Source organism: Papaver somniferum, unplaced genomic scaffold (genome assembly GCF_003573695.1).
Source record: "Papaver somniferum cultivar HN1 unplaced genomic scaffold, ASM357369v1 unplaced-scaffold_160, whole genome shotgun sequence".
NCBI lineage: Eukaryota > Viridiplantae > Streptophyta > Magnoliopsida > Ranunculales > Papaveraceae > Papaver > Papaver somniferum.
Window position 1 is genome coordinate 449,481 of NW_020625487.1, and position 13,012 is coordinate 462,492.

At 34.4% G+C, this 13,012-nt stretch overlaps 1 protein-coding gene across 1 annotated transcript; it reads left to right on the forward strand.

The window, feature by feature from the left end:
• The first annotated feature begins 7,159 nt into the window (after positions 1-7,159).
• LOC113337495 (1,2-dihydroxy-3-keto-5-methylthiopentene dioxygenase 2-like) lies at positions 7,160-10,203 on the forward strand. The gene is made up of 7 exons (XM_026583158.1): positions 7,160-7,302; positions 8,514-8,625; positions 8,701-8,795; positions 8,923-9,037; positions 9,128-9,252; positions 9,708-9,778; positions 9,875-10,203. Exons 1-7 carry the CDS (start codon positions 7,297-7,299, stop codon positions 9,939-9,941), a joined length of 591 nt encoding a protein of 196 aa, XP_026438943.1. The 5' UTR covers positions 7,160-7,296; the 3' UTR covers positions 9,942-10,203.
• Positions 10,204-13,012: the final 2,809 nt, after the last annotated feature.

Consider the following 13,012-nt stretch of genomic DNA (forward strand, 5'->3'; position numbering starts at 1 on the left):
CAGCAGTAACTTCCTGGGAGATCACCCATCCCGGGATTACTCCCGCCGGAGCGTGCTTAAATGCATAGTTTTCTGCCAACTCTGGAGCAAATTATGCAGAAAAGGCCTCGGTGTTAGGAAAGGACAAACATTACCTATATTCCATTCCATCGGCGAACCAGTGCCGAAATCGAGGTATTACAGGATAAAAATCCATGTGATTTTTTAATGTCCGACAAAATCTTTCCTTTTCATTAAAGAAAGGTCACTCATGATGTTCTCTTGGGAATGACATCAAATGGGGGAGATGTCTTAAATTAACTTGTGCTTAATTGTTATATCTTCGTGTGGCATGTGGCTGTGGACTTTACAATGGATGCTTGTATCTTAAATTTCCTAGATGAGCGCTAAGTATTTCATACTATGTGATATCATCTAAATAAAGTTGATATAAGGAGTTGCATATATATTAACTTTGTTATTATGTATTATCTTTAATTTTCTTTAAATCCTGAAGTATCTTTTGGTTGAATTCAGTACGATCCCATGATTTTCGTACCTTTGTCAATTTGTATTGAAAAAAATGGGAGAATTAATTAGTAGTTTCATACTACATACATATGGTTTACGGAACATTATGTAAGGGGGGGAGTGAATCAATATCTATAGGTTTCACCTACTATGCAAAAGATGTGAACATTCATTAAGGAGAAGAAACATATCACTGTAATATTACTTCAAAGTTCTGATACAATTGAACTTTGGAGAAGATAACAATATTATGTTTTCATATAACGACGTAAGAGAGTATTTGTTTTCAAAGTTTTTATTCCTACAGATGTTCAACAACAACGATGCTGAGTTGAACACGTTCATAATCATTGCAAATTGAAGTAACAAAGAATTCAAGGAGTCTAAAAAACCAAAGAAATCAAGGCATGATGGATTCAAGGAGTTTTTACAGTGTTTTTTTTATCCATATGTATAGATAGTTTTGTCACTAAAATTGACAAAGGGGAGATTTTTAGAGAATTGCTCGGTCGAACTCACAAGTATTGCTATATAAAGCTTGTTATCAAATTTAGTTGTCAAAACTATATCTTGATTTCTAGTCTACAATTACTTAAGTCTCGGATTATGATAGAAGATGTAGTTGAGAAACGAACATCACGGCAGCCATCATTGTGTTCTACGGTTTGAAGGCGAAGATCAACCAAAGCTTTTGGAGAACTTCTTCAACAAAAGGTTAGTGAAGACTGAAACACCTATATCTCAAGTTATATTTATCTTTCTATCTATGATACAATGTCGCATAACTAGTTAGACTATTACAAGCATATCAAGAATTTCGAGTCAAGTTTATCTTGGTAAATAGTTCTTGAAATATGACTAAGAATAATTAATGAACATTTGTTCATACTTGATGAATTTCGGTTAAGAAAAAATTATTGTTCATAATCTAAATAAAAATTCAAGATTGTCTTTCGAAAATAGCCTGAAACAGTGATATGTGTCATTGAGGTTATTTGGGAAAGTTTCGAATCAATTTAGAGAGAAATAGAAAACTACTGTAAATTCGGATATAAGACAGTATACATACTAGTCTTATAAATTTGGAAAACTGTTACAAGTCTGAAGCCATAGTACATGTACTCAGTGTACGTAAAGGAGTAAGTATATATCAACAAACAACTATTTGGTACGCATATCAGTATACACACCATAAAAACTCTATAAACTCGTGCAACCAGATCAGTACGCATACCCGTATGCATACTTGAAAAGAAATGTTGTTCCCGGAACCGATTTGGTGTCCATACCAGTACGCATACCATAAAAGTTCTGTGGACTCCGGAACTCGGCTATGTTTTAATGGTATCCATACCAGTACGCATACCAAAAAAGTTTTGTGAACTCCAGAACTCGGTTATGTCTTAAGGTGTACATACCAGTACACGTACCATGACATAACTGTTAACGAACAAGTTAAGTATATGTACCTAGTACGCCTACTTACCATGTCGACTAAATGCATATGCACATAAAATTATTTCTCCGGGATAATTATCATTTGAATAATCTCTAAAAACACCATAGACATATTTGATCACAGAATTGTGACTCGAGCTAAGTCTTAAGTGTTATATGAAAATTCTCAAGCTTATAGTTCAGTTGGGTAGTTTCGAATAACCATTCTTGAGCGTGGTCTTTGTACACGGTTCGGTTACGGTTCATCGTAATCAGAGTGTATATCTTGTTATATTAGTCAGATTCAAAGATTCACCTAACGGTGGATATTGTTTGTTTGGTTCGAAAGATATCTTAGCTTAAACCTGAAGCAATCTATGCTTTGAATGTCTATAAAAGAGGAACCTCAAGCAACTAGGATCTTTAAATCCCGACACTACTTTTCTTGGTGTGTCCTAGTTGTAAACTAGAATCGTCCTCTTCCTAAAAACCTTCTAGGGTTTAGTGACTACAAATACTTTATATACAGGGATTCGTGAAGCCAGGTCTAGTTACTGTTTATCTTGATAGCTCGAGTATCCGATGTTGAGCTTGCTCTATCAATCAAGATAGATATTATCTTTGTCTCAGACTTTGTTGATTCCGGAATTTCTATGCTTGTGAGGTGAATAGTAATCCAGGTTGTACTTCGGGTAGCATAAGTCCGGATTTTGAGGTTAGCTAGACTTTGTCTATTGCTATCGATTTCGAGTCTCACCTTGATCTACGATCAAAAAGGAAATCACGCATATATGCTTATTTGTGGGAGGAAGATTGGTTTAAAGTCTTCAATTGATTTGAAGCGACTCTTAGGCTGTAAATGACGTCATCTAAGTGAATCAGTTGTGCAGAATCCTGCTGGGATTCAATAGGCGAAGTTAATTTGTTTAATTCGGTCTTAACTACATTCAATGACTATAACTGAATTTCTATGAGGGTTAATATTCGGTTCTAACTACATTCCAGTCCGAAATTAATTGGTAGTAGGCTAGTGTTTGTAGCTGCTTAATACAGTTTAGTGTTCAATCTGAACTATGTCCCGGGGTTTTTCTGCATTTGCGGTTTCCTCATTAAAAAAACTTTTGGTGTCTATGTTATTTATTTTTGCGCATTATATTGTTTATCTTTATAATTGAAATATCACATATTGTACGTTAACCAATCAAAGTAGATACATCCATCCTTGTTTGTTGGATATGACTTGATTGATACTTGGAAATTGATCTTTGGAATTACCAAGTATTCTCACCCGGAAATCAGGTTCACGAACTTGATGTAATTAAGTTGAACTCTCAAAATAATATTTAAGTTTATCCATACATGTTGCCTAAGAAAAAGTTGGTGGTGTATTTAAGTTCAATACATTCCTCACTAAGGTGTTAAAGTATCTGGCGGTTTTAATGATGTTTTCGCATTAGGACTTCGAATCAGAGTTGGTGATTTATATAAGTACAAGTTGGAGTTCTCTTTGTTGAGTTTGTATACATTTAGTATGCAACCTGGTATCCAGTTTGCATATGTGTTCATTATGCAACCTGTTATTCTTGTATCTTTCATATCTCTTGAATAATATAATTAAAGTTCATCTTCAATGGTGTTTTTTTTTTTTTTCTTTTTTCAACTTTTTTCATGTATGATTCCTTGTTTTGAATAACAAACACAAGCTACTTTCTGTCATTTTATGGTAAAATTGTTGTGAGATACAGTTTATAGTATTACTAAGACTTGTGAGTAGTTGTTGCATCTAATTGTATCATATGGATCAATGTCAGTCATCAGGTCTCCACTACTTCAGTTGTCGGGTTATGAGCGTATGTATCAGTATGCTGCTTTACTTGCAGTTTTCTATAGCTATTCATATTTCGTTTGTCATCCTTGTATATATCTTGCATCACCTATCACCACTGAGTGGACACAAAGCTTTATCTTTATTTTCATTGGAACTGATAATGTTGTATGATGTAAGCTTGGTGGTTTTGTTCTCTTCATGCTTGAAATGGTTTCTTCTGGACTTCAGTGAAATTGCTGGTTTTATACTCCGTCTATGCAGGATATTTTGTTGGTTTGATGCATGGTGTTACTATTAATCTACTCTCAACTTTCCCTATGGCCTGCAACACTACGTGCTGATTATAACTGATGCACAATGGTATTTTTTGATGCTGTTTCCAGTGTAGATAAAGGGTTTGGGAGATGTGCATCCATCACGACTACCATGTACTTTCTCTTACGCTTCTGACATAATACTGCACCAACTCCTGTTGATGGTGCCTACATGTTTTCTATTATTATTGGCTCCATTCGTATCGTTGCATGTACCTTACACTTCTGCAATTCTCTCTACACCAACTACTTTTGTACCTTGCATTTATGTCTACTTTATCAATTAGCTGAATCATTCATTTGCTATTTATGGTATAAGCTCTTTTGCTGTTTCACTTGGCTAGCTACTCCTACGACAATATCTGAGAATGGTTTGTTTAGAGCATGTGTGTGGGTGAATGTGTGTGCAAGACCAAGTAGCCTCTTCATGCCCCCTTGATCTTGAGGGAGGATAATAACATTTAATGTAAGTGCGTGAGCGAATGTGTGTGGTGTAGGTTGTAAGTGTGTGCAAACACGTGAGGAATGTAAGAGAGAATGAGAGAGTCGAGTCTGAGATGCGATCAAACTCGACTTAAGATCAAGTAGAGTCAAGATCAAGTAGCCTCTCACATGTCATGTAAACTCAATCATCTTTTTTTAATCAATCAATTGATCAAACTGCAACAATGTAGACATTATGATTTCCCTTGTTACAATCAAATACATCGGCAATTGTCTATTTCAGAGAATTGTGTAAATCTTGAATGTATTCTCAATTAACCTATTATCTCCACACCTCAAGTCTCTTAAGGACTATATTTTACCTTTCATCTTGTGCGAACTTTATAATGCGAGGAATTCTGTTGTTTTTAAGAGTGTTGTATATACACCTTCATATGTGACAGCTATTACAGTTCACAGGACTACATGTTCCAGGTTCATGATTTTCATAGTTCAGCATCACCTTGTTCTAAGGAGATAATTACTGTCACATGGGATTGTCCACCAACAGGTTATACTAAATTAAACATTAATGACGCATCTAATTATTTTAGTTTTGCATGAACTTCTGGAATTCTCAGATTCTCAGGGATGATAAAGGGAAATTTGTTGCATCTTATGCGCAACACATATACAAAAATAACAACAACATGTCTGATCTTCGGAAAGAAAGCATGAAATACATATAGCTTACAGATTACATAAAAAAGAAACTTATCTTATATTATCAATCTTTCTAAAGGCCTAATCTCTTGTCCTTGGTTTTTTGCTAATATCTTTGCTGGTATCTAGTTTTTAACATGTCGTATGGAGTTTTTTATTTTTTCCTTGGATGTAGAGAAAGTAATACAATTGCTGATATTGTGGCGAAAAAAGTAGCTAATAAAAATCTTATTGAGGAATGGATCGAATGACCTCCTTGAATTTTGGTTTCTGTTTTGTTGGAGGACTGTAAGGGTAGGGCTTTTCCTCGTTTTGTAAAGCCTCACTAATTTGTAGTTAATAAATGCAGTTTACAAAAAAAAAAAAAAAAAAAAAAATCCTATTTTGCCTAAGATTTCATGTTTTGCACCGCGTCACATACTTGCATCAAAAAACATCATATGAATGGGCGGATACCATTAGTTGAAATCAATACACATTTCTTCAATTTTGTATTCCAGATACCATACCATACCAATTTATTGCTTGTTGGAGTCAAAAACATACAATGAATGGATTAAATACGAGTGAATTCGATACATCTTTCTTTAATTTTGTATTCTACTTACCATATCATACTAATTTACTGCTTGTTGGGGGTCAAAAAATCCCATGAATAAGTGTACTAAATGCGGGTGAATTCAATAGATTTTTCTTTAACCAATTTACTACTTGTTCAGGATCAAAAACATTCCATGAATGGGATGATTAAACGCGGTAGAATTCAGTATATTTTTCTTTAATTTCATGGTCCACTTAACATACCAATTTACTTGTTGGGCATATAATCTCTTCACGCTTTTACTCTCATATTATCTCATTTTTTGGACATCTCTTTTTGAATAAAAATCAAATAATATCCTATTTGAAGCTAATAATTTAGGGATATGTTTTTATTACAAAGCTCTACAGAAATTTACGAGATCCACATATGGATTAAAATGTAAAGCAAAAATTCAAAACTAAACACTGTCCTAACTCGGATACACGGGAACAACTTTTTTAACATGTTGTTGTCTATATCTCAAAGATTATAACAGAAACAAAGTATTTGGTGGATTTGGATTTGCATTGTTATCAAGCATGTTCTGGATGAAAACGATCTACTTCGCCAGACATGGAGATCGTTTCTGAAGAAATTAATTTGGGTATATCACTTCCCTTGTATGGAAGCATTTGATATCTTTGATGATCAAGAAACAAAATAGTTTAAAACCATTATAAGGATTTCTAATCCTTCAACGGGTTGCAGAAGTTTAATACGATTTTCATATTTCGTTCTTTAAGTTTCAATTGTAAATCTTGTATTATCTGAATTGTCATGTTTATTGATGTAATTGATCAATGTAATTCCTTTAAACCTCAATTCCAACTGGGTAGTCTAATAAATAAAATTTGGAAAATGATTGACACACCGAAGAATTTGCACCGTGTGAGAGAAGTGGGCCCCACTCTATCCCAATGCACCGAACACTGTTCTGGGTCCGTGCGATCTCCCTCGGTGCAGTTCACGGTGCAAAATTTAGGGGCCTCAAAGTTCCCACACAAAAAAGAAAAAAAGAAATTTTAAAGAATCTTTTATTAACATAAACACAGGTGATTTTAAGGGGACAATGAATAGTTTAAGCACATGTAATTGACATCATAAAATGTATTAGATCGGGGTTATGGCAACATTGAGATGACTTCGTACATAATTTGTGGGCCGTGTGGCGACACTAATGCACTTTCAGTGACATTGCAAATGACGAATTAATTCATTTCACGCAGCATTCATGGGATATGATGACAAATATGTCCTCACCTACCACGTTCAGACTTTTGTAATCGGTACATGAACCGAGTGGGTCCATAATTGGGGATACAACAAAAGGTCAATGTAAATCGTTGGCTACCTGGCGAATCACACCATTTAAAAAGTGGCTCTGGCGCTGGGCAATAAATGAAAAAATCTTCAGAGCAAGAAAGAATCTAGTTTCGTACTGTATCTTGTTTTTTCAGATAGAAGAAGAAGATTCGATCATGGAGGTATGATATCTTTAAACCTTAATCCCTTCTCTTCCTCATCTTAACCAGTATTATTGTTTCTTTTGATCAATTTCAGTGTAAAAATAAGTTTGATTTTCAATTTTTGTTTGTTTGTTTGAATTTTTTGTGGTAGTAATCATCATAGAGCTAACTGATAATGAAACTAATCTAGGTGTTTCTCAAGTAATTTGGAGATCTTTATGAACAAATAACATGTTAGCTGCACAAGTTTGTGTTCAATTAGAGGTTTTTAAACTTGTTGGATTTGATGATTGAGGTTGCTATGGTTTTGTGCCTGAATTAGATAGAACTGATAATGAAACTAATCTTTGTCTCCCTCGAGAAATTTAGGGATTTTCATAAATCTTAGCTGCATAATTTTGTTTTTGAAATTGAGTTTTCCGAATTGAACTATTTGGATTTGGTGTGTAAGGTTGTTATGGTTTTGTATCTTAATTGACCTAATTAAAGATTGGTAATAGACACATTGAGAACAAAATAGAGTATTCCTATCCCCATACATACTCTTACGGATCGATTAACACGCACAAATAGAGATGTGCACGAGATTATTAATCAGTTGGTTGTGAGGATGTGTCTAATTGAATTATATTCTCTTATTGAATCATAGTCTTGCTTGGTTCACTTTGTTCAAATCCTCAATGGAAATTCTTTTAGATTCCGAACTTAAGGAATATTTATATCGGTGTGATGGTGCTTCTGAATTGGTAAAAGGACCTTTTAGAGCTTTTCTAGATGCAAATGATAATTCTGTCAGGAATTCTTGTCCTAATTTACATCAACAGAATGGAGCTGCAGAAAGAAAACACAGACATATTACTGAAATGGGCAACACCTTGGCCTTCAATGCTTCTGTACCCAAAAAGTTCTGATTTCATTCTTTCTTACTGGTACCTACTTGATTAACAGATTGCCTACAAAGATTTTGGGTTACAAGTGTCCATATGAAGAGCTACATTCTAAGAAACCTGATCATGCTTTCTTAAAGGTGTTTGGTTGTTTGTGTTTCCCAAATATTACACATACCAGACAGGATAAGCTCAGTCCTAGGTCCATTATAAGTATATGGATTTTAGAAAAAATCTTTCTAGTTTTTATTGGGGACTCATAAGTGTTTTTGAGTTTGTTGAAAGAATTTTTTATTCAAGAAGAAAATGTTGCTTAATTTGAAAGATCTATGTGCTATACAGGATTCAAGGGCAAAAGTCATTCAGGCATGGTACATGGATGAGAGTGATGAAGACCAAAGACTTCCTCATCACCGTGAACCCAAGGAATATGTGTCGTTTGACCGACTTAATGGTATTTATATTTCTAGCCAGGTGTCTTCTCCTTTAAATTAACATATTTTAAGCGTTAAAATTGTTACTGTTGCAGAACTTGGAGTCCTTAGCTGGAATTTAGATGCAGATAACTATGAGACTGATGAGGAACTCAAGAAGATTCGTGCAGAACGCGGATATACCTATGTGGTCAGTGTTTTATCCAGCCTATTTTTCAGTTTGGCTGCTGTGCTTTGTGTTATTTTTCATCTGTGCCCTTGATACTTCACAAATAAATTCCCACAGTGGATTAACATGGAATTATTGATTTTCCTAGGACTTCTGCACTGTGTGCCCAGAAAAGATGCCAAATTATGATCAAAAGATAAAGGACTTTTTCGAAGAACATCTTCACACCGATGAGGAAATCCGGTACTGTGTGGATGGAAGTGGTAGGTTTTGCAATTTTGATGTTTGTAACTGTTGCTAGTTTTGTAACAGTTCCATTTAATACAGATATTGACTGAGATTTCTTGGTGAAGGGTATTTCGATGTCAGGGATGAGAACGAAAAGTGGATTCGCGTCTGGGTAAAGAAAGGGGGAATGATTGTACTGCCTGCAGGAATGTACCACCGTTTTACTCTCGATACCGACAACTACATTAAGGTATTCCAGTTGCGCTTAACTTATCTTCATTGCATGTATTGATGCCTATATAGTTGCAAATAGGTGTACAATAGGTGTGGATGTGTTTCCTGATAAAAGAGGTTGCAGGAGGTCAGAATTGATTGTGTTAAGAGTTCAATGAAAAGTATGTGTTTCTGCATAATATCAGAGATTACAGACACCGTTATGCATTGTTGGATCATGATCAAGGTCTAGAACTATTCAAGAAACACGTGTTCAATGCTGCCCTTGATGTGCTTACTTCAGTTTCTTTTCTTCCTGACGTTGTTAGTTCATGACAGCTCTGGTGAACCTTCTTAGAGTTTTGTAGTTTTATGTGTTCTTTTGGTGTAGATATATTCCAAACCGACTGCTCATATATCAAAAATTCTAACTTCTCAGTTCTTAATGTCTCTGTGCCTGAACTTCTCTTTAACGTTATTATATTCTTGTAGGCAATGCGACTCTTTGTTGGTGAACCAGTGTGGACTCCATACAACCGTCCTCACGACGAGCTTCCTGCTAGGTTAATCTCCTCTATCAGTTGCATCTGTTACAATTTTAATTATTATGAAGCCTTCCTTTTGTTCCTAATGAAGTATTTTCTCTTCATCATCTGCAGGAAGGAGTATCTGGACACTTTCATAAACAAAGAATCTGGTAACCATGCTGTCACTGCTGCAACTTGAATATTCATTTCATTACCCTTTCTAATCTTCTTAATAATGTAATACCCTATGGATGGAGTATTACCACCAGTTGTATGGCGTGTATGTTTATGAATACCACATTGGGGTTGTGAAGATCCAACTGTTCTTTGATCAGCTGGACTATATATATGAGCTTAATTACTTCACAAGAGCTCCTGTGTGTCTTGTCTGGTTTAATAATATAAGTATGAGTTACTTATGTGTCCTTAATTTTAAATAAATCTGTTTGCATTTTACCTCACCAACTCATTGGGCTATAAGCCCGTTTGCATATTTGGATTAGTTTTCTTAAGCCCAACCCAAGTTCAGTTATTGAGATTTAAGATTACCGTTTCTGCCTTCTTGATTGTAAAATTTCTTTAGAATGAGCGTCACATGATATCTCATACTTTCAAGAAACAAAAAGGAGGCAGAGTCAAGAAACAATCTATAAACAACACGCTCTTTTGATGGATGCTTCCCTCGGTTTACCAACAGTATAATTTGCTGCTTCATGTATCCCCTCATCCACCGTAAAGTGATCAGATGTTAAAGCAAGCTACGAATTGAGATAGCGTGCTTGCATACGATTTGTATGAAATGGATGAAGTACTTTCAGTTCACGAAGTACACATATGGTGTATAACTGCAGGAGAAGTACTAGTGTCTTGCCATGTATGTTACAGTAAAGGAAGATGCGAACTCATATACCATGAAGGACAAAGTGATCCAACATATTAAACAAGAGTAAAAAAATTGATACCAAAGATATAACCGTTCAAACAGAACTATCAAAAGATGTAACTGTTCAATGTGTTCATGACTAAATAGTCTACATAAACCTGGTCAGAGCCCATTTCCAACTGTTATACTTGGAAAATCATGAACCCAACTCATGTAAAGAATTTTCTTTGTTACAAACAAAATCGTGAACCCTAACATGATGGGTTTCTCATTTTTAGGTATCTAACGATCGTATGTTGAATCGTGATTCAAATATCTAAGATATTTTTTTGTATCTTCGTTAAATTATATTCCCTCGGCTTTTAGAAAAGTGCTGACATCACTTTTTCATTTCACTTATTTTGATGTTAAAATGGAAAATTGATAGAGTAATTCGTGTCTAGAAAGGTTTCATCTATTTGCCACCCATATTTTTCCTATTTGTCACCTTCTTCAAATATTAAAATAATTTTATTTTTCTATTTTCTATTTTGTTTTTTACCATCTACAAAAGTCAAATTAAATATGACTACAACTGTTACAACTTTCCTTCCTCTTCAGCATTTTTTTTTCTTCTTCTACTTCATTAATCCAATTTTCATTGAAACTCATTAAAAAACCATCAACCGTATGTTAGATTTATGTTTAATTATGGTACTCCAAAAAAAAATTTATAAGTTTTTTATCTATCTTTATTATGGAAGATTTCAATGTTGAATATATTTAGGTCAAAATATCCTAATCTTAGATGAACCAAACATCAAGATTATGTTAATTAATATTCAATAAATTTGGTGCAATTTTATAATTGTTATTTGTTTTAAATTTATCAAAATTAATAAAAGTGTTTAATTTATTTATTTGTGTTAATGGGTGTTTATGGGTGTTTAATTTATCAAAATTAATACATTTTTCCTAGGTAGACATGTTGTTTTATAAAATGTGTTACTTGAATTATGTGTAACTATATTCAATTATAGCATGTACATCTTTAAGACACATTTTTTATTTTGTTTTCCTTTGTTGAGTATGTTGATTGGTCATTTTATGTGTAACTTGCCCCATAAGATATATTTATCATGAGAAATAGGTTGAATACTAGTCAGATGCATGCAGAATTGATTATGCATTACTGAGTGTACCGTTCTTTTAACCTCATTAAAGCTGATTGCTTGTTGTTATTCTTCAGGTTGTCGTTAAATTTTACAGAAGGGACTTGAAGAGTGCAGCTCTTGCAAGGTTAACTGTTGTGCACATCCTCTCAAGGTTGCCAAGTTTGGTGTTTTAAGAATAGTAACATGCAGACTTCCAACAATCTACCAGGGTTTAAAGATGCAGTTGATCTTCGTTTTTGTTATACACACATTGCACGTCTTTTTGTCTCATTATTTGCACTAATTTGTTATTGCTTTAACAACAAGAAAGAGTAATTAGATTTGTAACCCAAATTCAATTTTTTGTTCATACAGTTTGTACTTGAGAATCTTCTGATTGTTATTGTTCTTATAGAGTTAAAAATGAGAGTTGGAATGAATAAGAATGTGTTGCGCATTCTAATTGGATGTGTAGACGAAAATTATACAAGATAATTGGATGTGTAGATTAAAGTTACATATGATAATTGAAAATGCGGGGGTCAAACAACCACACCCAGTATTACCTTAGGCAATCGGTATGGACTAACTCCAATATAATTCCAAGAAATATAATTCCAAGAGAATCAACTAGACAGTCAGACTCAATCAATCAGGAAAAACATCCAATAGTTATATCTCAATTTCTCAATACAATCTGCAATCGAACAGATAGAAATCTGTGAGCCTGATTGATATGAGAAATAACTTGAACGGTATCAAAAACCGATGTTCAAGTGTCAATCAATTTCAATCAACAACCAAAGGTCGGATTTACCAATTGATTGAACTATGCACAAGCTGTGATATTTTCAATTATATAGAAAATATGATGCGGAAAAGAAATAACAAAGACACCAGAAGTTTTGTCAACGAGGAAACCGCAAATGCAGAAAAACCCTGGGACTTAGTCCAGATTTGAACACTGGTGGGCCCGGAGAAGTGTGAAAATTAAGCGTAATGAAAACGCGAGCCTACAGTAATACCGCAAGTGCACGGTCGTCGGTTGTAGCTCGTGCAAGTACGGGTCGATCCACAGAGACTGGGTGTGTTTGGATTTTCTAGCTATTTTGGGTTCTAATTTGTTGTTGGGCTTTTGAGTGGTCAATGGGATTTGAGTACCCTTTAGATCCTTTGGAAATGTACTGGGCTTAGTAAAGTGATCTGGGCTTGTGGTTTCCCTTGACAGTGAGTTACATAAGAAATGGAGTAAAG